The sequence below is a fragment of the Vulpes lagopus genome, chromosome 3, assembly GCF_018345385.1.
Source record: "Vulpes lagopus strain Blue_001 chromosome 3, ASM1834538v1, whole genome shotgun sequence".
NCBI classification, from domain to species: domain Eukaryota; kingdom Metazoa; phylum Chordata; class Mammalia; order Carnivora; family Canidae; genus Vulpes; species Vulpes lagopus.
In genome coordinates, this window is record NC_054826.1 from 46,894,108 (window position 1) to 46,921,648 (window position 27,541).

The 27,541-nt window shown below is 48.2% G+C and overlaps 1 protein-coding gene across 2 annotated transcripts in view; it reads left to right on the plus strand.

The window, feature by feature from the left end:
* Nucleotides 1-27,541, plus strand: part of KCNIP1 (potassium voltage-gated channel interacting protein 1) — a 337,230-nt gene that overhangs the window by 101,857 nt on the left and 207,832 nt on the right. Inside the window, exon 1 of one of the 2 annotated variants that reach the window (XM_041750275.1) lies at nt 26,329-26,662. The exons of the other annotated variant lie outside the window; for it this stretch is intronic. Coding sequence (XP_041606209.1) covers nt 26,602-26,662 — 61 coding nt within the window. The 5' untranslated portion in view covers nt 26,329-26,601. Of the gene's footprint in view, nt 1-26,328; nt 26,663-27,541 lie in introns of those variants that run through there. 2 annotated transcript variants of the gene reach the window in all.

The window sequence follows — 27,541 nt, forward strand, 5'->3', positions numbered from 1 at the left end:
AAATGGGAATAGTTTTGGTCCAAACCTGACAGAGCCATTGTGAGAGTCAGAAGTAAGATCCTGAAATGAGAAGCCACCCCAATAGGCTGATGGAGGCAAACCTATAAGTATGGAAGCTGGCCATGGTGACACTTGTCCCCACTGGCCTAAGAATCAGATCATCTGGGGAAGAGATGAGGTGAAACTGCAGGTCATCTATAGTCACAGGCACGGTCGACATTTATTAACGGCTTAGCCTATTCTAGGCCCTGTTCCAGGCCTGAGGGCTTTATCTGCACAGCTCACAAAATCCTTACGACAGTCCTAGTTGTTACTAGGATTATAAGGTTGAGACTAGTAGCATCCATATTTTACAGATGAGGAAACAGAGTCAAAGGGAGGCAAATGCAATATTCCCAAAGTTACAGAACTAGTTGATGGTGGAGCCAGATTTGAAGTCAATGCCCTGGGAGGAATCAGGGAGAAGCCAGGGAAGTTTATAATCAGGGTGACCCTCACCCTAAAGTTGAGGGGAATGCAGAGGTCAATGAATACCAGAGTCCATGGCAGCTTGATGTGGAGATGTGAGCACGCTTGTGGTGCTTACGAGTAAGCTGGATTCTACTCTTGCCCCCTCTTCAAGAGATCCCATAATAGCAACATGGTCCTGGCAACATTGCCAATTCTCTGACCCCAATCCCACCAGGAGGTAAGCAGGGAGACAGGTGGTGTTGGTAAAGCTTACACAGAATGATATTTTTATTCTGAAAAGAATCACAGTGTGTGGGTCCAGGAATGAAATCAGCTTCCATTTATTGAGTACCTATTAAGTGCCAGGCCCCATCCTACTGTAGGCTTTATGTACAATGATTTCTGATTCCCACAAGAACTCCTCTGGGGTCATCAGTATTATTTACATTTTGCTGATGAAGAAACAGGCCCAGAGAGCATAAGTGACCTGTCCCAGTTCACACAGCCAGGTCAATAGGAATGCTGGCAACTAAACCCAGCTCTGACCAATCTCAAAGCTTTTCTCTTCTGCTGCCCTGTTTTCCTCTGTATCATATCCACTCCCATACATTCATGTCAGCCTCACTCTGAGCACCTACTGTGTGCCACACACCAGCTGAGTGCTGTTTGAACAGGCCAGGTCTGCTCCCTCCCTCCCCCCACCACCTCCATGGAAGGGGAGGGTCTCTTCTGGGAGAAGCCTCCCTGCCTCCCACCTCAGACCCAGAGAGACAGTCTCCCACGCTGCTGTCCCAGGAGCAAGCAGGCAGCTTTTCTTAGGTTGTTCTAAGTTAAGGATTCTCTCTTCTGGTAAAACAAGGAAACAGAGGAGATAAAAATAAGAAAACAAAAAGAGAAAGTCACAAAGTTACAAGAACTCTCAAAATATCTTTCTGTTCTGGATACAACTCCCTAACACAACTGGGGTAAGGGCCCATTTGGGAAGTTTTTATCTGCAGTTTCAAGGGCACTTAAAGAGGGCTGGAGCAGGCCCTGGTTATACACCCCACTTCCATTTCTTCCCTCCTTTCCTTCTTACCTCCCTGCTAACAGACCCGGTTTTATTCCATCCCCCAGGGAAGCTAACCCTACCCTCGGCTCAGAGTGAGATCCTGAGTGATCCAGGACGCCCTCTTTCCAATGATGGGTTCAGGGGTGGCTGTGTCCCCATCCTTCCTGGGGTCAGGGAGATGATTTCATGATTATTGGGTTGGCTTGGATTTAAATTTGTTTCTAATTTGCAGTTCCAAATTATCAGGCGCTAATTCTCTGGTTAGTCACAATGGCGGATGACAAAAGGTCAAAGCGTAGAGCTGTCTCCTCACTTCCTGTCGGGGCCCACAGGTTCTTTTCCTCCACAGTCTGACTCAATTATTTTAGTGTCCTCACCTTAGATGGCAGACTTGTCTCTGTTCCAATCTGGGTTTTTATTTTCTTCTTCATGGCTGACCAGTTAAAGGCATACTGTTGATAACAGAACGAACAGAAGAGATTCTGGGTTAGCCTTAAAAAATAGACATGTTGTAATTTGTCTTGAATTTTGACCTTTCAATAAATAACTTGTTTCTAAATTATAGTCTTGGTACAGTGGTATGACTCACTGAAATGGTTAATAGCCTGAAATTTTGATTTTAAAGCAAATTTGGGTAAATAAAATTACCTGTTTTTCTGCTGACTTTTGCTTTGGAGAGCTGTTCTCAGAGAAAAGCATTGTTACCCCACAAGCTAACACATCACTCCCTCTATGGAGCAAAGAGCCTCAAATTCTTCACATTCAAGAAAAAATGAAAATATTCTGACCACGTCCTAGCAGTAATGCTCAACATCAATTATGAAGCACAAAGACAGTTTTGAAATGCAAAATATTTTGTTATAAATGGCCTTCCCTTGGGCCCAGAGATGAGGACATTTCCTATACGTTACTTGGACCTATAACTTCCCCTTGGGATTTTATACCTACCAGAAAGTAAATATTTCTTTTTACGAGTCTAAGACAACCACTTGTTTATTTCATGGATTTGGCTCTTAACTTTTTACCTGATAGCCTGATTTAGAGTCATTCGTGGCTCTTGTCATTATTCATTCATTGAACAGATGTGTTTGAATGCTGCTGTGTGGGCCTCTTGCAGTGCCACTGGAGAGACAGAGATGAATTCAACATGGCCCTGTGCTCAGAATTCACATCTTCAGAGATGTGTAAGTTAGCATTTGCCATAGAACATGTCAAAAACTCCAGTATTCATGCATTCAAGGAGGGTAAGAACAAGTCACCTTGTGGTCAGAGGTCAGGAAGGGCTTCAGAGAAAAAGTGTCACTTGGATCTTAGCACCTTCTGAAGGCTTGAAGCAGTGGGGTTGAATTCAGGGGTCAGGATGCATCTAGAAGGGCAGTGGGGGTTGAATGATAGAAGGCCCAGTAGGCCAGGTAACAGCTGGTGCTTTACCCAAATAGACTCTCTTGTAATCATATTCCTTTGGTATCTTTTGTAAGTTCCTTGTTTAGTTATTACACATTCATCCTAAACTTTGGTGGATGATGGTCAGAAAGGTATCACAGACACAGGCAAAAGACAGAAGCCCTTTAATTTGGCTTTTTCAATGGAATAGGAGAAATCACAGCACCTATGGTAGTAGGAAAAGCTTCTTTGGCCTTCAAGTCGCAGGAGAGTACCTGCTGTTGACATGGGTCTTGATAAGGGTATGGATCCCTCAGGCCCATAGAATGCTTCCTCTGCTATTCTCAAGAGGGGGTCTTAACCCTGCAACTCCGAGGCACTCACAACCTGATCCTGAAGACTCCAAACTCAGCCCATGCTGGAGGGCTTATGCAAGACCATGCAACTCCAAGGTCAATTTTCCATGCTCACTTTCCTAGGAGCACCATCTCCCTGTCAAACCCAGTTCTGCATTGTCAGAACAATTCCCTGCATGCCTAAGTTTCTAGGTGAGAATTTTGGCATCTTGGGATCCTTTTAAGTAGGACATACTTGTAAGCTCTAAAATAAAAAAGAAAAGGTTCTTGAAAGGTGTTAGCTTTCAAGATTATGGTTCAGTGGGATTTTCAAGGTGCCTAGGGTGAATAAAAATGACACAGACAGCTGAACACTTCCTACAAATGAAACAGCAATATAGATCTGAGTTTCATGACTGACTCTTGAGGTGGTCAATGAAAAGGAAAAGAAAGCAAAGGGTTGGCAGGATTTTCAGGGCATTTGCCCCCCAGATGTTTCAATCTTATTTTCTTTGGACTTTGAAAAGTGGAACTGCAAGTTACCTGTCAAGGAAGCATCAAACCAGAAGAATTCAAAATATATGGTGTGGCCATGCAGGGGCAAGCCTTCAGAGGGGACCTCTCTCTGTTGGTTGCTTAGAAAACTAGGACTTATTGCCTGGGGGCTTCTTGAAGAAGTCACCAGCTGGAGGCACTGAACAGGCCTATATGATAAAATACTGCTTTTCTAAAGAAAATAATAATAATACCAGATAAAATCATGTATTATAACATATACAATACAATGTCATAATAATAATAACAACCTCGGGGGAGGGACTGGTAAGGCACCAGAGACAATTGGCTGAGAGGTTAGGACTCCTGCCCCAAAGATCCCTCTCATCTTCTGCATAGGACCTGGAAAAGCTCCATTTGATCAATTCCTTTGAGACATGAAGACTTCTCCACTTCTAAGAATCTTCGCGTGAAATGCAAGCACAGTGTGGCATGCCCCAAGGCAAAAATAATCTTCAGTGCCTTCTGATCATAGTGCAGTTCCATGAGGATGATACCTCTCTTTTTGGCCCTCTCAGAGGCTCTGGAATTTTGGCTGTGATGCACTGATAGTCCTTTCATGCCTGTGGGACATATGTCATCAGGAGGGAGCCACATACACACCTCTTTGCACTTTGCATAATATTCAACTTCCCAATCTCATGAATCTATTCAACAATTTTTCCTTGACATTCAAACACTATTTACTTCATCGATAAATCAAAACTTATTAAACTTTGAACCAATTAGAATTTATCAAACTTAAGAACATTGGTTACAAAATTATTTACCCACAGTCTCCAAAATTTTTCACTAAAAGCCTAAGTTTAATGTGTCAGACTCCCTTAAATGCTTTAAGCACCTAAAAAGTCAGCCAAAATGCACACAAAAAATCACCAGGACTGAAAAATACAGACTTACAGTTGCTCTTAAACTTGTTACAAAGTATAAAGATCATGGATATAGGTGGAATGTTTCATTATTTTTATACTTACAGTTTCTCAGAGTTACTTTCTTAGAATTAATATGGCAGTTTCTAGAATTAGGGCAAAAAAAATTATTTTCTGCTCTGATTACAGAGATCTTCTAATACCAAAAGAAAAACAATATCATGTCAGGCCAGCGTTTGGGGGTCACTGTTCCTTATTTGGGACACCAATAAAGAGTCTTCCAACATTATTATGCTTATTATTAACAGATTATTAAATGTGGCTTCACTAAGAATGTGAAAGTCCATGCCTTTCATGTAGATGTTCTTTTCTGTGACCAGAAGTTTCTCCCCAATGATGTTTCATCTCCTGCAAAACCAGGGATAGGAAGTCAGCATCTTGCTGTCTTCATGAAGACATTTAGCCGACTCAGGGTCTCCTACCACTTTATTGCTTCCCTCCTGTTACTGTGCATTACTACTAATTTCTATTTTTTTTCTCCATAACTATTAGATGTATTCAAAATCCACTCTTTCTTCCTTACAAGGATTGAGAAAAGTGCCAAGGTACCTAACAAACCAACATATATTTAATAGAAGAAACAAGATCATTCATATTGGCAGCTATTTAAAATAATATAAAATGAAACTGTATCATGTTCACCATGTTTTGTACAATTTATATCAACTTTTTCTCTTTTGAGCTTCATTAGGAACTTATGGCCCTTCACAAGAGACCATGTGTTTAAATTAATTATAGTTATCAATCTCATTTGATGCTCAAATTACCAGAGCCTGACTAAGTGGAAGCCTCTTTAATCAAGCTTTTTGGTCCTTTCAGAGCTAACTGGTGGCATTCTGAAGAGCATCCTTACTTTCTCTGCACAAAAGGAACTTACTTCCTACCTAAGGTGACCCTCCAAAGAGCTCTATTTCTTTCACTGGGGAAAAGTTATTAGAGATAAAATCTGAGCATCAGGGGGCACTTGAGAGTTGGTGGCTGGATATAAATGCTGCTGCTGCTGTGGTCACTTTTAGCCACAGAGATGGGAAAAATGTTTAAAGTCAGGGAGTTCACATCAGTGCTTCCAATAGAACTATTGCATTGCTCATTTATGCTGTTCTGATATGAAAGTTTTAAATAGATTTTCTCAATGACATGCCAGTTTAGCCTCTCATCCAAGCTGTAAATTGTGCCTCACTTTTCTTTTGTCTTATATTCATAAAATAAATAGATACAAAATTTTTTATGTTTTTCATTCATCTGTAGTCAGTTGATTAAAGAATGTAGACATAAGGTTGAGTCCACTTTAATGAAGGGTTAAGTAACCATAAATAACTATAACCATAAGTAAAAAATAAAAAATAAAAAGAGAAAAAAAAAACCTTAAGTAAAGGAGTTTATTTATTAGGGATTTATATTATTTATTAGGGATACTAGGACAGAAAGAAACGTTGAGATTAACCTCACCCACCTTCCATAATGATGGTTGTTTATAGTTGATTTTATAGTGAAAAGGCCTAAATCTACATTGGGGTTGTTTTCTGAGTAGCCCACATGGTCAGATGTGAAGTGCAATTGCCATTGCTTGCTTTTGAGCCTTTCTTTCTAAGTCTTATTCTTTGTTTATGGATTTACTAAAGTGAATTTCTGGAATTCCAGTCTTTTATCAACTGCTAAAGCATTTTGCTTCTCTCCAACATGGTTAACAGAATGTTGGCTGCGGTGACGGGATGCTTTGCAATCTATATCTTCCACCAAGCGTGATGTATTGGCATTCCCTCTAGCAGTGGTATGTTAGGCCAATTGAGAATCTAGAAGATGTTAATGCTTTTTAAGAGAGTTGTTAGCAGGAAAAGACACTGTATCTTTTCACTCGGATTCCAGAGTGCTTGGAATCCACTCTGAGAAGAGGTCTACCATTGAGATAGCACAAGATACTTCCTCTGCAGTGCCATTTGTCTTCCTCCAACATTGCTCCATCAACCTGCCATAACTCTAAATGTTTCAGGTCAAGTTTATGTCCTTTCCCCAGGGAGGCCAAGGAAGGGTGGACTTTTAGCCAAGTATTAGTCAATGTTTATTAGCAGGAATAACAATAATTAAAACAATGGCCACTTTTTGAATCTCTGTTGAATGCCTAGCACAGTATGAGGCTCATTACAGTTATCATATCATAAAATCCTCATAAGAGTCCAATGAAATGTGTACAATTATTTGCTTCATTTTACCTTTGAAGAAACCAAGGATTGGGTAACTGAAGTGATTTCTCAAGGACTCACAACTGATTAATCGTAGAGCTCAGAAACAGGCATATGTGATGGTGTTTTCAGGAACCACACCTCCTGACAAAAACCATAGCCCCCTGAGACTCTGATATAATTTCTCTTTGCTAGGGATTCAGTAGTGATATTTTAAAAATCCACAGAATCCTGACAGAATTACGGAAGGTTTTATTTAGTATGCTATGAGAGTCAAGTAATGTCCAAGGCCAAGGCTGTCAGAAAGAGAGAGAGATAGAGGGAGGAGAAGGTGAGGGAAAGAGAGATTTATTAACTCCAAAATTATAATAGCTTCCAAAGCCCTCTCTCACCAATTTCTCCCTCCACTGACACAGCCTCAGTGACATTCATAGTCATATATTTGGGATACTTATTAGGAGAACCATTTGCTACTGCTGTCCCAATCTCTTTGTCCTAAAAGGTTTTATCTGATCATACAGTATTTCAAGTAGGCAATAACTAGACTCCATGTGACCCCTGGAGCCTTATTCCAGAGCCTAATTCTAAATTTAAAATATCAGATGGGAGAAATAGATTTTCTTCACTTTTGTTCAGTCTTATTTCCAAGGATGAATGGGGTCAAAAGGGGGTCTTGTGTGTGAAAGTCTGGACAGTGTGGGCAGTGACAATGTTCATTTGCAGGCTGTTGAGATGGGTATTTATTTGGAACTACACCTACTTAAGCCCAGAAATTACAGGTGACTGTTGGGTGGGAGCCAGCTGGGTCATGGGGGAAATAACTTAGGGCCACCCAAGGCTGGGAACCATCTGACTGAAAAGATGAAAGCCAGAAGCCACTCCAGGAGGAAATGCAACTTTTGTACTCTCTTGTGATCATCACTGGGATATTGCTCAGATCTGCCTAAGGTAAGCTTCTGAGTCCCCTTAAAATGCGCTGATCCAGCCTCTCCATCTTAAGACTGCCTCTCCTGTCTGCTACCATTTCTCTTGCTTTTCTTTCTTTAAAGACACCAACATTGTTATTTGGAGTTAGCGTGCAAGAGGAAAGTACAAATCACTGCAAAACTCAGGCAAATGTCCATCAATGATGATTTGCATGGGCCGTGAGGTTCTGGAGTGATGGTTAGGATGACCCCGGAATCACACAATCCTAGGTTAAATCCCCACTCTTCCCCTTCCCAGGTCAGCAGCTACATGTCTCTGAGCTTCATTTTCCTCATTTGCAAAAGGATTGTAAAGGATACCTCCGTGGGATAAGATCTCAGCATCGCTAGATTCCTAAATAGGCACATTAGTGTCTGTTTGTTCTGTAAGTGCTTCTTGAGAGGGCACCGTGATGCTGAGGACTCCACAGCCCACCAAGCCCATGGCCATCCCTGCTCTCAGGAAGCTGTCAGTCTACTGGGCCTGACAGGTGGTAATGAGAATGAGAACACCGCACTGAGAAGTGTAACATTATGCCTCCGGGAAATGCAAGAGGATAGAAGTGGGCGGTACCGAGGCAGCGTGAAATGGGGGTGAAGCTGCAACCAGAAGGGAGAACAGCCATTTCCCACCTCATCACTTTGCTTCCAAGAGAAACAAAAAGTTCTTAGATAAGTTCTCTGGTCCCCCAGTGGGACTTCATCCAACAGGGGCAGCAGGAAAGCAGTCACTTCAGGCCAACAGACTAGTCAGCAACACTCTGCCGTCACTTTCCTGCCCTGGCAGTCCTTTGGATTCACACAGACCCCAGTGGGATTGATAAACCCACTCATCTGTATCTCTCCTTCCGCACTCACCCCCTCCGGGGCCGTCACCGCGTCCCTGTGGCCTTTTCAAGGTGCACTCCTGACAAGCACTCTGCATCAGATCCCCAGGGGTTGTGGCAGCAGGATGAGTCACCTCACAAATATAGTACGTTTCTCTAGGGGGCGGCAGGGGGCGGAAGCATTTGTAGGATTCACCCTGCTTTAATAGATCATTTAGTGCTGTCATACACCAGGGAGCGAAAACAAGCCAGCAAGCTAACCAGGCATGCAGCCCCTCCCTGAACCCTGGTTGGCGACTCCTAGCCAGCACACCCCTCTGCCACATGCTTATCTTGGGGAGGCTGCAAGAACTGGGTTCACAGGGCCTCACTCAGCTCCACCTCTACCTCCAAGGCCAGACATTCATTTTCTCTCTCAATCTCCTCTCTCTCTCCCCCCCGCCCTTTCTTCTCCCTCCCTCTGTCTCTTCTTCCTTCACTCCATCTCTCTGGCTCTGGCTCCCTTTCCAGCTTCCTCCATATCTTCCTCCATTTGCAACCCCTCACCCCATCACCCTATCTCCAACCATACCAAACAGGAGTGAGAGCTGATTTTTCACTGCCCTACAAAACTCTTGGTCCAGACAGGGCCCCTGGCTGTGGGCCTAGAGCAGAATCCCATCCTCCTTCCAGCGGGTGGCTCTGTTCCCTCCTTCACCACTCCTCCTTCTATATCCCAAAGCCAAGCCCACAGAGCCCAGCTCTGGACCCAGGGTCTGGACAAAGAGGGTGGCTGATGTTGCCCACACACATTCACACACCCCACCTTCAGGGTCCTGTGGATTTGCAGGGACTATTCTGGGAACCACCTCCAGGAATCTGCAAAGGAGCTGGGGCAGGTCTGAGTTTCCACGGGACCCACCCTCCGCCTCTCAGGGGCTGAGCCTCTTCTCCCTTCCTGAAGGGGCTGAGGAGGGGTGGGTGCTACTGAGTCTCAGAGGAAGGTAGGCAGCTTTTAGGCTTCTACTGGGTCTGGTACATGAAGGAGGAGAAAGCCAGGAGCTCAAAGATAGAACAGCTGAACCCTGCCCCAAGACCCACATCGTTGGCCCCACGCCCAGCCTCAGATCACTGCTGGTCTCAATTTAACTGAAAACTGACTGGACAGGACCCCCTGTGTCATTCTTCTAGACACAGTACCATTGCCAAGATTGGAGACAATCCTTGGAACAAAGAACAGACCCTTGGGATTGTCAGACCCCGAGCCAGGCTTTATCCCATATGTCTTCTCATTTACCTTTCCTCAGAAACCTAGAGCTAGGTACAGTGGCCTGTCCCAAACAACAAGGATGTTGAGTTTCAGAGAGGCTAAATGACTTGAGCAAGTCCGTACATCTGGAAGCATCAAGGCCTGTCTAGCTCCAGTCTTCCCCCTAAATATCTCAACAGGCCACCTGTGGTCCTGACACAGCTGGGGGTAGGAGCAGTCTCATTGCTGTAATAGAGACCCAGGAACTCAATTCAGAACACCAGGTCCCAGCTCATTTAATAGATTATTTAGCGCTGTCATTGGCTGGGCAAGGATCCCAATACCATGCACTTCTGCTGATATCCAGCACCCTGATTAGGCACCCAAGATACCACCCAACTGGCAGAGAGGTCAAATGACAGCTCCTGTCTTGCCCTCTCAGTTTAGAGGTTGGGCATATGAACTCAAGAGAGGCCACTGAATTTTGCCTTCTGAGACTGTACATTTCAAACTGAGCAACCTAGAACAAAAAGTAGTGGCAATGGATTTATCCTGAAGAGACCCTACTCATAACCATGACTTCTGGAACCAGCCTGGTTCCTGGCAGTTTCTGGATTTAGTTGTTAAGCTTCTTCTGGGTGTAGGAGTCTCCACACTCTTCTCATAATTTCCTCCTTCTGCTAAAGTTGGCCAGAGTCAGTTTCTGTTGCTTGCAACCAAAAATAAGTCTAACTAATATATCACTATCCTACAGGCAATAGAAAGCCATACTGTGATCATCAAGGCTGTTTATGGTTCGGGCCTCCCTAACTTTCCCTGACCAGCTTCTTCCTGCAATACCTGTGCCTGCAATACCCCAAGTGTGCCACACTGGTTCATTCCTGCCCACTTATGTTCTATGGTTGTGCCATTTTTGTGGAATTAGTCCCCCCACTAGCAAGCATGTTAAATTTGAGATATAACTCATTTATTAGTAAGTGTTCTCAAGAAAAACAGGACCAATCATATTAATATATTGGTTATTACATATAACAGTATTATTTTTTTAAGATTTTATTTATTTATTCAGGAGAGACAGAGAGAAAGGCAGAGGCAGAGGCAGAAGGAGAAGCGGATTCCTCACAGGGAGCCCAATGTGGGACTCGATCCCCAGACCGGGGATCATGCTCTGAGCCGAAGGCAGATGCTCAACCACTGAGCCAGCCAGGTATCCCTATATAACAGTATTATATATGATGTATATAATATATATATAATATATATATATATATGGAGAGATTTATTTCAAGGAATTAAGTCCCATAATTGTGAAGGCTGGCAAATTAGAAATCTGCAGGGCAGGTCAGCAGGCTGGATACCCAAGGAAGGGTCTCCAGGATATTGCAGCTCATGCCTGGAGGGAGAGTTCTCTCTTCCCCAGGGGAACCTCCATCTCTTTTAAGGCCTTTAACTGATTAGATGAGGCCCACCCACATTATGAAAATTAATTGGCTTTACTCAAGTCTACTGAGTCAAATGTTCATCTCAGCTAAAAATGCCTCTGCGCCAAAATTTAGACTGGTGTTTGACCAAGCAACTTGACACTGTGGCCTAGCAATTTGGTATGTAAAATTAACCATCACAATTCGCATATCATAAAATCATCCCACTTAAAACATACAACTGAGGGGTTTTTAGCCTATTCGCAAACCTGTGCAACCATCACCACTATCCTATCACAGAACATTTTGTCGCTTCAGAAAGAAATGCGGCCCTTCAGTCACCCTGGTTCCTCCCTCCCCCAGCTCCTGGAAACCTGCTTCTGTATTCTGCACATGCTGCCTCACCTTCCTCCTCCTCTCCCTTTGCACACGTTTAGCAAATTTCTACTCATTGCTCGAAAGCCAGCCCTTCTGAAATCTCCTCCTTGACTCCAGCCTCCCTGAGACACTCCATCCCACTCAGAGTGAGTTAATCATCCCATCTTCTGTGTTCGCCAGTATACACGCTGTCTGTGCCTCCTGGCAGAGCCCTGAGCAAGAGATGTTAACTTGTTTCTCCTTCTCATCAGATCAGGCATTCCTAAACTGTGGCTGGCGATTTCAGTTTTTGAAATGGACTCCACATTTTACCCACCTGTGGGTGGGTATAGCTGTGGGTGTGGGTGTATTTGTGTGTGTTTCTGAGGTGAGGGGTTATAGATTCATCAGATTTTCAAGAATCCCATGAAGTCAGAAGTCACCACATTAGGGAGAGCTTCTCAAGGGTAGAGACAAGCTCATAGCTGCTCTAGGCCTCATGCCTGGTGCAGAGTAGGAGGTTTGCTCAGCGTGCCTGGGTGATGAATAAAGTACATTTAGGAAAAGGTCACTTTCTTCAGGGGCTTTCCATCATCATTCTCTGTGAAGCAGTTAAGAAGCAAAGCCAAATAACATATGGCTAAGTGTCAGAGGAGGAGGATAGATGTATAAGTGCATACTCATTCATCCATTCATGCAGTCACCCACTCCCCATTTATTTTATGCACCTACAAGGAACCAAGCCCAGTGCCTGGTGCTTGGTGCTCAGAGAGGCAAGCAGTCCCTGAAAGAATCAAAGGTCTCTGAATGTGGAAGAGATGTATAGGAAATCAAGGAAGGCTTCTTGGGGGAGGTGCTACATGAGTGAAGTCTGGAGTGAGGAACAGGATTCAAATGGACAGGATGAAGGCTTGAGAAGGGCATCCTGAGGGTGTGTGTTGGAAAGGGCACTCACGTGAGCAGATGCCAGCACAAGGCCCTGGATCAATAGTCCTTGCGGCGATGGGAGGACTTCTTAAGTCTCCGAGGGGTGATGGTGTAGAGAAACCTTCCTCATGTGCCAAGACGGACTGTTCGTAATGAGGTGTGGGGTGTCATTCCAGAGCCGGAGCACAAGGCACGGCTGAATGGGTAAAAATACTGACCCTGAGTCTGGCTGAGCCCTGAGCAGAGGGAAGATTTCATTAGCGTCAGAGGGAGGAAGGATGTGCCTGCTACCCTGGAGGCCTGAGGGCAGGAGGCTGGCCAGGCAGGAAGGGTGACCCCACGACCCCTAGTGGTGATTGAGCAGCCTGGGAGCACTGGCACTGAAGGAGGGCGAGACCCCACCTGTCACTTCAGCACTGACCCTGCAGGATGGAGGATGGCTGCCAGGAATGGACATTCTCCTTGAGATAGAAGAAGCCATGCTGCAGGAGGTGGAGATTGCAACTCTGTGGTCAGAGAAGGAATGAGACTGTTAGTGGCTGAGGGAACTCAGGCCAGGCCTAGAGCAGGGTGGCCTGGGCTCACAGCCTTGTGTAGGAACCCCCCGAGCGGGGGCTGACCCTTCTGATCTCCCTCAGCACCCTGTGAAGGCCCCGGAGCCACCTGGTCCTTCCCCTTTCCCATCTTGCTTGACCCTGTCTCTTCCTCTCTGTCCTCTGCCCTCCCACTCTCCTGTATCCCTGGGCAGCTCTGAGCAGACCACTCTAAATGAAGTGGGACGTTATTTGGGGCAGGAATGCTATGTGCAGAGCTGTGCTTGGTTTCAGAGTTTAAACGCCCTTCCCAGGGCCCACTGGAGAAAGAGATGGAGAGCCTGGACACAGTGAAGGCTCCCCCTCTCTTGCTGCTGGGAGACACACTGGGGGATGGTGCAGAACTTCTAGCCTCCAGAGCTTGGCCACTGGGTCCCACGCAGAGCAAATGGAGAACTGGGAGCCTCTGGTATGTGCAGACAGCCTGGGGTACCTGCCTTGTGCTTGGGGGTGGGAGGGAGGCAAGAGCTGAGACCTACAAGCCGAGCGGTTGGAAGAACGAGCTGAGCTACAGGATCTGAGGTCTGATCACCTGTCCCCCAGGGGGACCATTTCCAGCCTCCCCACTGAAATGGGAGAGGAGGGTAGAAGAAGGGCAAAGGCTTCTCTCCAGTACTTTTGGGTCAATGTTGGCATGTTGACAGCAGAAAGGATTTTCCCTTATGCTTGGCACTTTGCAAGTATCTTCTCATGGATCCCTCACCTGTTTCAGATAGGTAGTAGGGCCTTCCACCCATGGGGATAGAGAAGTACAGGAGATTGGGGATTGAGGCCTTGAAGTGGTAGCCTGGGGAGAGGCCCCTTTTCTCCACAACGCTTGGTTTCCCCTGTGACCAGCACACCAGGCTCTGCAGACTTGACACAGTCATCCAAATAAGAGACCGCCCATAAGCCCTGAGTAGTGCTGTGTGATCTTGTTCGAGTTGCTCAGTCTCTCTGTTGTTGCTCTTCAACTGCAAAGTGAAGCCATCTGAAACCATCCATATGGATGTTGAACCTGCTCTGTTGAGAGGCCTCTAGGGCCTCCAAAGATGGGTAGGCTAATGTCCCTGCCCCCGCTGACAGCTCTCCGATCTTTCCACTCCCCACCTTAAATTTCTCGCATGGTGATGGGACACAGAGGTGTGGGGCAACAATAAAGGGAAAGCACAACGGAGTTTCTTTGTGGTGATGGAACAGTTTTGATATATTGATTGTGGTGGTAGTTACAACAACCTACAGATGGGCTAGAACGGCTGAAGAACACACACACACTAATGAATAGGTGTGACGCTGCTGACATATGAACAAGGTCTGTGGATTATGCCAACATCAGTCTCTTGATTTTGATGTTAGACTATAGTTATGGAAGATGCTAACATTGGGGGACACCAGATGATGGGTGCAGAAGACCTCTCTGTACTATTTTTTTAGTTTCTTGTGAGTCTATCATTTTTTCAAAATAAAAAGTGAAAATATATTCTCCTATGGCCTCTCCTTGCTCTTAGCACAAATCCAAACTGCATCCAGGATGACAGACCCTATGCAACCTAGCCTCCCCAGCCTGCTCTGGAACCTTCTCCCTTGTTCTGCTTGGCCCGGCCCCAGTGCCCTTCCCTCTGTGCTTTGAGCCTGCCCAGCACACATTCCCTCTGCAGGGCCTTCATGTCTAGTTCTATTACCCTAAATCCTAAGCGTGAATAACTCCTGTCTGTCATTCAAATTTCAGAATCGACCTTGCCTCTCTCAGCGAGGCCTTCTATCTCAGGTTGTCCCCCTCAGCTCTCCCACTGTAAGGATTCCACCTCCTGGTACCTCCTTAGAGTGCCTATCACCAACAAATGTAGCCTGATTTATTTGCTTCTGTGCTGTGCACTGTCCTGATGTCCCTTCCCTATGAGAATGGAAGGTATGGAGAGCAGGAAAATGGTCTGTCTTGGTCACTGGTATATCCTCATACCTACAACAGGGACGGGTATCACAGATGGGTAGGGGATATGTATTAATGATTGATGGGTGGATGGATGGATGGATGGATGGATGGATGCATCATACCAGACTACATTTCAGCAGTGGTGAAAAAAAAAGAGAGAGAGAGAAGAGAAGAGGAAAGAAAAGGGCAGAGAAGAGAAGAGGAAAGAAAAGAAGAAAAGAAAAGAGGAAGTTAATGCAGAGGTTCTCCACCAGGACTCCTACTATTATTTAGACATGCACACCCACCTCCCTAAGGCCTACTACAGGCCCCGACTACTCTGCTGGTCCCCACTCTTCAATACAGTTCAACTCTCCTGTGCACTTACTTCTTCCTAATCGCCACCCTTCCCGATCACTAGCAAATCTGGCTTATAATATCAGTCATTTAAACTTTAGTCTGAATTCCACGTCAATGCCTACTTCCTCCAGAGATTTGTAGTATAAACTTTACTTGATATTACTTCATCTCGAGGGAATTTCAGTAAAGGGGAGGGAGGTCCATTTTGGGCACGTTTCCTGTGCCCATTAAAGTTATGCTTCATAGAAAGCCAAGAACAAATTCAGATCTGTTTCTGGAAGAGGTTGTGACATCTAGGGACAACCTTTAGTACTTTAAAACATGAAAGACCCTTTCCAGAGCCCAACTCTATTGTTCTCTCCCTACATTTCCCTAAGCAAACATCTTTCCCTCCCCTGGCCATCTGTAGAGTGGCATATAAAGTCCTTTACAGCTTTGAGTTGTATAACTCTAAGAAAGGGTACTATTCTGGGGAGAATAAGAGTTTTCGAGAAAATGTGCACATTCAGAATTAGAGCCCAGGGTGCAGGTCAATCCCTTAGCCACCCCCACTCTAGCTGTTCAGTTGCCGATATAGAAAACAGCTATATCCCCCCCACCAACCTGGGCTCTCCCTCTCACCTGAGGGCTTAGCTTGGGGAAGTCAGGGCTTCGTGTGGTTCTGGCAGTTTGTATAAAGCAAGGCTTTTAGCAAGGCATTCCATCCCCTGCTTTCTGGAATATTAAGAGAATATTAAATCCCCTTCAGTTTAGCAGATCGGTGAGCTGTTAAGGAGGCACCTCTTAGCTCTGGGCACGATAAAACGCTAAAGCAGGTTGCACACAGAAGCCAGGTGGCTTCCAGCCCTGGAGATGTTTCTGGATGACTCAGTTGCTCACTTCAATCGTCTATCACAAGTTTATCTGTCACATGGTGCCTGGACCTGCTTTCTCCAAAGTCTGTCCAACTCTAGGTTTGGGGAATCCATAAATGGGCACAGTGGTGCATTGCTGCTCTAGCCAGTGAGAAATTCCCACGAGAGGAATTAGGCTGTGGCTCCGTGGAGCTGCTGAGGAGCAGGTCCCTGAACCAAGTCATGTGTTTACAGTGATGTTTGGCTGCCAGATTTGATTTAGTCTTCAAGACCCAGTGCCAGCATCTTCTGCTTTGGAAAGCCTTGCCTGACTGCCCTCACCACCTCCACTCTTCCCCCAGGTTGAATCAGACATCTCTTCTCTGAGCTCATGTGGTCTCTCAGCTGATTGCTCTAGGCCCATCTCCCAGTCCTCAAATGGCTTGTATGTCACACTCTGTCCCCATAGGACAGGAGCTTCCTACGGGCCAGGATGGAGCCCACCTCACCTCTCTCTGCTTCTCTGCTACCACCACAGGACAGCTGGGGCAGAGCACGGGCTCAGTTGTGCTGGCGGATCATTGGAGGACCTGGCTGGGAGCTCATACATCATAGATGGCAGATTCCAGGGGTTGGCAATGTGGGAACCAGGCGAGGAGCCCCAGTCTCATCTGCAGCCTCCCACAGCCTTCCCTTACTCGGCAGCCTTGATTCGCAGCAAACTGCACCAGGTCCCTATCACACACCAGGCTCGATGCTCATCTGCATAGCATCTTCCATCCAGAACAGCCCGGGAGCTGCGGGCACGAATACTAATGCAGCATGCAAATGCCAACCCAGAGAAAGAGAGCCTGGACTGTCAATGAGCTCCCCCAGCACCTGCTAGAGTGCCCAACCCCCTTGCTCACTACGGGCCAGCCAGGACAAGAAGGGACAACAGACACAAGTCATCTCAAAGTGCCACTGTGGTCAAAGCAATACCTCGTGGCCTCCCAGGAAAGGAGCCTCCATGCAAGGGAGTGGGAGAGAAGGCCAGCCTGGCCTCTCAGGAAGGGGGCTCCCAGAGGTGCTCAGGAGGAAGGATGGTGTTCCTGTTCTCAGAGGTGCTTTATTACCCTTCCTGCCACTCCGACAGCTGCAAGCTAGGCCACCTGGGTGCCAGCTTCAGTGCACGTGGCCTGTGACCCACCATGGAGCCCTCTAAGCCAAGACACAGGCTCCTCACAGGCATTCTCCTCTGACCCAGGGCCTCATCTGGGAGGACCTCAAGTAGAGAGCGCCCCCTCATCCCACCTGTTCTTCCTGGCACTGCTCCCCACTCCCCACTTCTTCTCTTTTTTGCACTGATGTCCTCCTCTTTCTTTCCTGAGTAACAGCATGGTTTGAAGATAGACAGAAATGGGTTCCAACCCTGACTCTCCAGCTGTCTCCGGTTTTATGGCCTTGGGCAGATGATTTCACTTCTGCCTCTTGGCCTGCTAACGTATAAAATGAAGGAGAGAGCCGAGAAGGGGTCTTATGAGGACTGTTTACAGATAGCTAAGGACTTCGGGCCACTTCCTCTGGTGTGCCAGAAGTGCTACTTGGCTTATTTCTTAAATTGCCAATCTTAATTTCTATTCCAAATTCCTACTCTTCAAAAAAAACAAAAACAAAAACAAAAACAAATTCCCACTCTTCGTGGGGGTAGGAGGGCAGAAAGGAAATCTCAATAAACTCAGAATAGCCCCATCTTCTCAGCATTATCTGATCTTCTGAGGGCTTATGAAGCATGGAGGTGTGGGGTGGGCTCAACCTCTGCTGTGCAGCCTATCGCCTCTCCAGGCAGGCAGCCCCAGGATGTCCTGCTTCCTGAGCATTCTATGCTCACCCTGCCATCCAGGTCGTAGCTGAGCCCCCCACCCCCACCCCCGGCCTACAACCAAGGTTTACCTGCTCTCTGGGGCATGGTGGGCCATGGCCCTTGTGAGCTCAGGGGAGAGATTCCTCTCCTCGCCGGACTCCACTAGGAGAAACAAGTCAGGAGCCCCTTTCCGAGCAAACACACACAGGCTAGTGAAATATGCACTGTCTGTGCTGCATAACGGAGTGGCAGAGCCAGAAGGGGGACTTGGGGTCAGGTCCACTTTCCCAGACACTGCTTGGGAAAGGGACAGGGTCTCCCTGACCCCTGGGTTCAACCCAAGTCTGGAGCTTCAGTGCTCATGGTGCTTGGCCTGAGGTAGGTCAGGGACAAATCCTGTCTGGAGCCCACATTCTTCTATGCCTTTTTTCAAACCAGAGCCTTTGTAAGTCAAAATTCAAGAAGGTGGCCCCCTCGTTTCTGTGTCTTATTGCCACAGGCAATGAGTGCTACAGATCTCACATGTGAGGCAGGGTGTGTGGTCACAGAAAACAATAGAAGCATCCATTGATACCTTGTACTTTCATGTTGCCTCATTTCTGCAGCTCTGTCCCAGAGTCAGCCCTTGGTATCAAGGCAACAATGACTTTTCTCCCTGCTTCCTTCCTTCCTCCTTCCTTGCTTCAGGCTTTTTTTTTTTTCCTCTTCAGGCTCCAATTGTGGCAGCAGCCGCCTAGCTGGAAAGCTGGGAGCCAGCGCTGACAGGTTCAGCGGGCCGTGGAGGGCCAGGGGCGCTCATCTCTGGCATTATTACTAATCATCACTCAGCATGGTTGCTGCTCCTTCCCTCCTCCCCTGCTCACTTCCTCTGGGGTCTTCAGTTTGGAGAAGTCACAGAGGGAAAACAGACTCTGTGTGCATTCCGCATTTCCATAGGCAGATGGGTATGGCTGCAGCCGCCTGGCAGAAAAGGTATGGATAGGAGCCACAACTGCCAGCCAGAGGGCCAGGACCCAGTGACCTCCCCTTGGCATCTATCCCTTGGCTTTAGGAAGCTACACCATACCTGTGAGTTCCTGGTGAATTGCTACCTCCCAGAGAAACAGTGCTGAAAAAGGAAGTTAAAATAGCCGCAGGAGGGCTTGGAACCAAGGGGAATGTAGGATCTGGAATCAGACGACCTAAGTTCAAAGCCAGCTCCACCACTTCCTTGCTGTGTGGCTTTGGGCAGATCACTAACTTCTCTGTGCTCTGGTTGCATCATATATAAAATGGGAGATAATAAGGATACCTACCTTAATGAAACAATTAATAGGACCAGGAACAAACTGGTACTTAGTGAAAATCCCAAAGACAATGGCTACCACTGTTAAGGTAATTATCATATAAACTAAGGAGAATAAAGGAGGGGAATAAACGTGACAAACTCCTGCATATTTACCCAAAGAGATCATGGATCAATGTTCTGCAGACACTTTTGAAATTCTGTCCTCATTGCCCCAGCCATTTTAGTGTCACACCACCATGGCAATTTTCCAGGGCCACCCTCACTCCCTCTCAGTCCTGTCCGCCCCGACTCTCACCTGCACTACCTGCAACTCCATCCATTTCTACCTAGTTCCAGTCTTGCTTTTTCCACCCCACTTCCACCCTGACCTTGTCCTCCTAGGTTGCTCTAGGTCGCTGGCCTTGCTGAGTCCAAACCTTTGCTTCTCCCAGGACTGTGTGGGGCTGGCCGGCTCAGCCAGAGTCCCGGGCTGGTTTTCTCAGTGGCAGACCTAGAGAAGTCATTCCCACTCTTTCATGGGGAAATCTGGGATAGGTTGTGAGTTGCTTACCTGCCCATTGCCTCCTTAGACTCTGAGTTCCCCAAGCAAGTGAGCATAAACTTCTGCAGCCCCAGAGACCATCTCAGGGTGTGAATGGAACAGAAGGCACTCACTACCCTGTGACTGAATGAATGAGTGAGTGAGTGAATGAAGTGTAATGAGGCTGTTTACGATGACTGACACCTTTCCCTGAGCCTTACTAGCCATTACACTAGAGCCCTGGAATGCTTCTTCTCATGTAATCCTTACGACAGCCTCAAGAGAGAGGCACAATTATTTACACCCATTTTACAGATGTTGAAACTGAGGCTCAGAGAAGTTCAAGTGGCACAGCTAAGAACTGACTGAATCACATCCCTGATTATCATCTTTCCCCTGTTGCACAGAGTTTCTTAACTAGGTGTCCATGGATGTGCCTCATGTGGGAGAGTCGTGAACACCATAAAATTTTATGCAAGGTGTGAGTGCGTGTTCACACATGCATGGCTATTTTGGGGAAGAAGGTTCACAGGTTTCATTGGATACCTAACTGTTTGTTTGAATGTATTTGAATCCACCTCCCTCCCCACCATTCCTTCTTCTACGCAGCCTTCCATCCACCCCCAGAGAGCCATCTGATCAATTTCATGAAGTACTGACCTTGTGCCTGGCCTAGGGTTGGCACCCATGACTCCTCTGGTCTCCAGGACACATTACGTATGCTGCTTCAGATAATGTAAACCAGGATGCTCTGGAATGTCGTCCCCCCACCCCCACCCCCACCCCTTGCTGGATCTGGGTAACTTGGAAGGGCTGTGCTGCAAGTGTCTGGGCTGTGTGGGTGGCTGCACTCTGTCTGAACTCATTTCAGCCCCAGGCAGAGACTGTTCCAGCACTGGAGCATGAAGGGGGAACCCTTGGGGCAGTGCAGCCATCAAGACACCCAAGGCAGAGCCTGTGACCCGGCTTCCCTGGCATCCGTCCTGCTCCCTGAAGGGTCAGGATCAACCTTGACAGATGAGGCCATGCTTGATGCATATGGATGTGGCCCTGGGGAGGCACTTCCCAAGCCCAAGTCCTATTCCAAGATCTTTTCTTCCTCCTGGGAAAGTGGGGAAGAAGTTGCTTGCAAAGAAGACTGGAAGGGGAAAAGGAAGAATGGAGTTAGCATTTTCTGAGCCAAGGCTGTGTTCTAGGCAGGAGACCCTCTGCCAGGCACTTTTGTAATCGTGATCACTTTCAGCCTCACCCTGCAAATGAGGTTGGTGGGATTATTCTGCTTGCAGATTTTGGAAATGGAGGCTGTCACACGTCAAATAACAGGCTTGAGGTCACAAAACAAACCCAGCATTTGCAACCTGATCTCCTTGACTTGAAAGCTATATCTAACTCCCTGCCTTCTGAGGATCTATACTTAGTTGTGACATAACTTTGTACTTTGCAAAAGGTTTATCTACCTGGCTTCTCTGAGCATCACCCACCACCTCATCCCAAACTCATCTGCTCCCTCTTTCTCCCCAGCCAGATCACAGTTTGTAATGGTAAGAGGATCTCATGGTCTTCAATCCTAGCCCACCAGTTCCATGAGGACAGGACTCCTGCCTCTTTTTGTTCATTATTGGTCCCTTTCTTTCAAATGGTAGCTGGCAGGTAGATGGTGCTTAATAAATATTTGTTGAATGAATGTATAACTAAATAAGCCCCAGCACAGAAATATGATAAAGGACATTTGCAAAGTGCTTTACCGAGAAATGAAGTATTTTCCCCTTACTTTATCTGACCCAATCCTCACACCAACCCTTGAAAGGACGGACCCTGTTCACGTTTCGGAGAGAAGCAACCCAGGCCCAGATGCACATTTAGTAAGAGAAGTGGGACCTGATCCCAGGGTTAAGTGATGGTGCCCTTTCCCCTGTCCTGATAATCTCAGTTTGAATATTTGCCAAACACTTAAGGAAGTCCTGGGGCAGGCTAAGCCATGGTGGGTGGGGGCAGGGAGGGGGTGCCTGCTTTGCTTTCTAAAAACTCAGGATCTATTTGAGGCGGCCAGACTTATGCATGCAGAACATTTGGGAAATGGTACAAGACAGCAGCTAGCATAGTGCTGAATTGCACATAATCAGGTGCCAACCACATTCCCTTCCTTAACTAATCTGAGTCTTTTAATACCAGATGGGGACCCTGAGAATAGATTTCCTATGAAACAGATGAAGAGCAAAGATGGAAGCCAAGGGGAAGGGCTGTGGCTGACTCATTTCTACACCCCTCTAGCCCAGCACGATACCTGGCCCACAGCAGCAGTGATAGTGGCAGTCCGTCCTCTACAACTGGCCACGCTATGTGCCAGGCACCTACTAAGGGCCTTACATCATCTCCAAGTCTTCACAGCAGCACTAAAAAGTAGGTGCTAACGTAGTCCTCAGAAGGGGAGAGTAGGGTTCAGAGAAAGTACTCATCAGGCTCCAAGTCACACAGCTAAAAAGCAGCAGAATCAGCATCGGAACCCAGATCCAGCAGCCTCCAGATCCGTGCTCTTCATCTGACACTGCTGCCTCCACGTGTGACCTGCCCAGGCCCCCAAGGATGGAAAGAAACGTGGCTGAGTGAGTGTATGTCAGAAGAGGGGAGGGAGCAAACTTGGCTTGTGTGTTACATAGACCAGCACGGGCATGCTTTCATCGGACCCCTCTGGGTCTCTAACCATTTCACCCCTTCCTCTCTGAACAGCCTTCCAGGGGGACCTTAAGGAGCCCTACAGGGGTGTGTATGTCAGAGGGATGGGAAGGCCTTGCCTCCAGAGCTTTCTGAGGGCACGGACAGGCACCGTGGGTGTGTATTACTCAGCTCAGGCTGCTATTACACAATGCCACAGACTGGGTGGCTTAAACAACAGAAATGTATTTTTTTCACAGTTCTAGAGACTGGAAGTCCAAGATCCAGGTGCCAACAGGGTGGGTGTCTGGTGAGAGCTCTCCCCTTGGGTTACAGATGGCTGCCTTCTGCTCCCTGTGTGCTCACAAGGCCTTTCTTAGTCATGTGTTCAGGGCTTGGGGGAACTCTCTGATGTCTGCTCTTATGAGACATTATGGACTCTAATCCCATGGGACCAAGACCTCATCCTTATGACCTCATTTAGCCTTAATTACTTTTTTAGAGGCCACATCTCCAGATACAGCCACACATGCGGGATGGCGGCAGGGGGGTAGGGGACATATGAATTTAAACATATGAGTTTCAAGGAGACACAAACTTTCAGTCCATAAGAGGATAGGTGAGGGAGGGATCAGAGCTGGCCATGGAGCGTGAGCTAGCTCGCCTTCAAGAATAGAAGGAGCCACAGCCAGTGAAGCCCCAGTTGGACAGAGCTGGCACAATGGCCTTAGTGAGTACATGTTGAGGACAGCAGGACAAATCACCCACATGATTCTCTGCTCTCTGCAGCAAGTCTCCCAGAGGCAGGAGTGGGTCTGTTGTCATCTCTCTCTTGATGTGCTCTCCTCCCTAAATGCGTTCTTTGTGAGCCTCTCATGGGCAATGTCTGCTGCATCATATAGTGTGTGTGTGTGTGAGTGTGTGTGTGTGTGTGCATTTACCTTTCAATAATACCTACCATGCAGGACACCATCAGGAACAAGGGAGCTGTTGTGCATATAAATATCTGGTACATGGTTGACATATGAATGAATAAATATTTGTTGAATAAGTGAATCTTTGCTTGGAAGAGTGTGCTTCTTCCTTTGAAGAGCTAGGATGATCTGGTAATCACCAGTTTTTACTTAATAATTGAGTGAGCAAAGAAAATTCATTCATTCATTCACTTGGCACAGACTGACTGCACAGGGGGTTAAGTAGATAGTGTAGAGCTAAATCAATAGTGGTCCCTGCTCTTACAGAACACTCTGTGAGGAGGGAGAGACGGACAGGAAAGGGACAATGAAAACCAAGGAAATGACTTTTCTGATGGGCAAAAAGCCCCAAGTGCTGCAGGAACTTGGGGCAGGCACCAGTTCAGAGCCAGGAGGGGACTGCTGGAGAAAACGACACTTGAATTAGACGTTGAAGGATGGGCAGCAGGTCACCAGATGGAGAAGGAGATAAGGGACATTTTAGGCAGAGGGAATGGCGTATGCAAAGGCAGCTGAAGCACAACCCTAGAGGGCACCAGTGAGGTCCTGTTTGGCCAGAGCCCTAAAGGGAGCACCAGTGAGCAGAGAGACTGGTAGATGAAGCCAGGCCACAGAAGGGCCTCATAATTAATACTCAACGATTTGGACTTCACCTTGGTGATCTCGTTTTATTCCCACTGCTTAGGAGCAGACAGTCACAAACTCCTCCAGATCTCTAATCTCTAAAATGGAGCAATTCATCTCTCCTCTCCTTTTCTCACATGGCAATGGGGAAGAAGAGGAAATGCACGAATGGCATCCTAGCTTTCTGTAAACTCTCAAGTGCTGGTCCTGGTCTTTAGGTAGTATGAAGATGAGCAGGTGCCTGAGGGTCCAGTGACCCTAGAGGGCTGCACCACCGTCTCCCCAGCAAAGTCCCTCCTCTGCTCCTTGAGTCTTGGCCATCCTGATGGGACCTCTCCTGACCCCTGGCTTCAACCCCAGCCCCACCCTTCTCCAGCAAGAAGTGCAGTCTTGCTCCATCAGCCAGGATTCTAGTCCTCATGGACACACACAGATAAGTTCTGACTGGTATGAGAGCTGAAGCTTTGAATCTAGTGGGGCCTAGAGGAGGTCTCCCTGGCTCAGGAGTCCCCGGTGTCCTCACCTGTCGACAGGAGGTGGTGACACAGTCCTGAACTCCAAGTTCTAATCCCACATTCTGGCTAAGTCACTTCAGGCAAATTCCTCACCCTTGGTAAGCCTCAGTTTCTCTTTACAGTAATGATTAGACGTGATCCGTCTAACTCACAGGCCTGGAGGTGATGTGGGTTATACATAGCAAACGGCAATGCAAATAAAAGGGACAGCTGTTATTAAGCACACCTTCCCTGTTGCACAAAATATGACGTGTTTGGATTTGTGAAAGCATTAAGCGCTGAATAGGTAAAGGAAACTACTCAGGGTCCCTGGCCAAGTACCAGGCCACCTTTGTCCCTGAAAGGGCAGCTAATGTGCTGGAATGAGGGGAAACAGTACCTGAGGGGCCCCATAGGCTGGAATATGGCTATTTGCCTGTGTGGCTTTGAGTGTACGTGAATGTTGGAAACTCCAATGCCACTTCGCACTGTTTGTATGCCTTTGTGCCTCTGTGTTCCTGTGTCTGGATCTTGTGTGGGGTCCTGCGGATGATCCTATGAGTGTATGATGGGCTGAGCGTGTCTGTGTGGACTTGTGGGACTGTGCCTCTATTTTTTCGTGAGACTGACTACGCGTATGTGTGTGTTTGTGAGCCCATATGTTGGGGGACCTGTGGTCTGCAGGCACAGTGTATACTGGGAACCCAGGCAGCTCCTACTTGGATGAGGGGTAGGTCCTCCCCTGGCTTTCAGGGAGCAGACCTTGCATTTCGGCATCACAGGATGCTGAGGAGAACCCGTAGGGGTGAACCCAAACTTTGCCCTTTTGCATGAGACGCTGAGATAGGAGTTGAGGTTCTGTGTGATCTGGAGTGAAAACTCACAATAGGGAGACTATTTCTCAAATTCAGCCATTACCCCTTCAGCACTAACTCACAGTCTACCCCATGGCTGATGGTGAAGAAATTACTGTGGGGTCTGAGAGGAGGTGGGAGGGTGAACGAGGGAGAGAGTGAGGGGACAAACAAGAGAAAGCAAGGGCCCAAAGGGCTCCTTTACCCCGTCCAATTCTCAGTCCACAGAAGGGGGCCCTGGTGCTGGAGGAGCAGGGGGGACCTTCCTCCACGACAGCTCAGGTAGATGTGTATCTTTCGTCTCTCCCTGGGTGGAGCAGACTTTACTTCCCCCACCCTATGAATTCGGAAGGTGGATTAAATAAGACTTCCTTTGAGTCAAGAGAAATAGTGCCTCGCACGCAGGGACACACTCGCGCGCACGCTCTCCCGGGGCGCAGCCTGCGGCTGCCCCTGAACCCACCCGCCAGGCGCCGGCCCACGCGGGTCGGTGCGCCCCGGCGCGCGGCGCTCACAGGTGCGGGCGCGCGGGGCGGGGGGCAGCGCTGCGGCTGCGGCTGCGGCTGCGGACGCCCCTCGGGGCCGGCCCCCGCCCCGCCCCCCGGTCGCCCGCCGGCCGCCCCGCGCCGCCTCCTCCTCCGCCCCGCGCCGTCCCTGGCGCTGTTCATTCATGGTTGGTCCCGGCCCCGGGAGCCCGCCGAGCGCCGGGAGCGCAGCGGGGCGCAGCGGCGGCGGCAGGGGCGGGCGGAGCGCGGCTGGCTCGGGGCCGGCACCGCGCGGGCTGCGGGCAGCGTCCTGGGCCCGCGGCGCGCGAACAGCCCGGCCCGGTTCCGAGGGCTCGCGGGGAGCCCTGGCCGTGAGTCAGTGCATGTGCGGGGCTGAAGAAGGGGAGACAAGGCTCCCGGCGCCCCAGCCCCACGCTCGCTGAATACCAAGCTGCAGGCGAGCTGCCGGGTGCTTTTTTGTGTCCTCCTCCAATTCGGAGTAGAGGAGCCACACTGGTTTCTTTCCAGGGGACGGGAGGGGCAGGGCGAGGGGTCCCAAGTCGCACACAAGTCTTCGCTGCCATGGGGGCCGTCATGGGCACCTTCTCGTCTCTGCAAACCAAACAAAGGCGACCTTCTAAAGGTAAGCCACCTCCTTCCTCCTTTTGTTCCCCTGACTGGATTTGGGGGTGCTGCATGCTGAGCTGGGGTGTACCACCTGCCTCCCTTGGCCTGGACCCTCCTCTTCATGAGGAGCAAGGGCAGGTTCTTGCAGCTAGAGGAGTGAGAAACCTGGCGGGAGGTTTGGTGTGAATATCGTGAACACGCGCAGAGGAGGGAGCCAGAGTGGGCGCTGGCCCCCCGCGTGGGGGAGCTCGCCTCTGGGGCTCCAGGTGCCAGGACACTCCTCCTGGAAATCTCTAGGAGCAGAAGGGAGAGTCAGATTCACAGGTGGGGGTGACTGGATTGTCTGGGTGGAAATGTTGGGAAGCTCTTCCCATTCTCATGACGGCTGGCAATTGTGCAACTGTGGGCACCCAGCAAGTGTGCTCACACATTCACACACTCCTCCGGGTGACAGTGCTGATGCAGACCTTGGAGTCCAGCATCAGGGAGAATGCTCTGTCTGGTTACCCCAGTAAACCTCTGCAAGCCAAAAGGAATCACCAGCTGCCAAGCGGTAAAACTCCCAGGGCTCATGTCCTGGTGGCTGGGGGAGTCATTAGGAGCGAGGGTATCACACAGGGTGCTGCTGTGCTCTGGGAGCCGCTGTGGAGCTGAGGGCGCTGTCAAGGTGTGATGGAGCAGTGAGCTTATGTCAAGGATTAGAAAGCATGATAGCCGCTGTTCCCTAGCTGAGACATGCCCAGTCTCACCAGCGGGACAGTTGTCAAATGGGTCCATGTGAAGTTGGGGCTGACATATGTTGCGCCATAGGGGACTTATGCAGGCCTCCTCCCCAGCAGTGAGAAAGTTGATTATTGGAATGAAGGGACAGGATGCAGTTAAGAAGAAAGAAAAT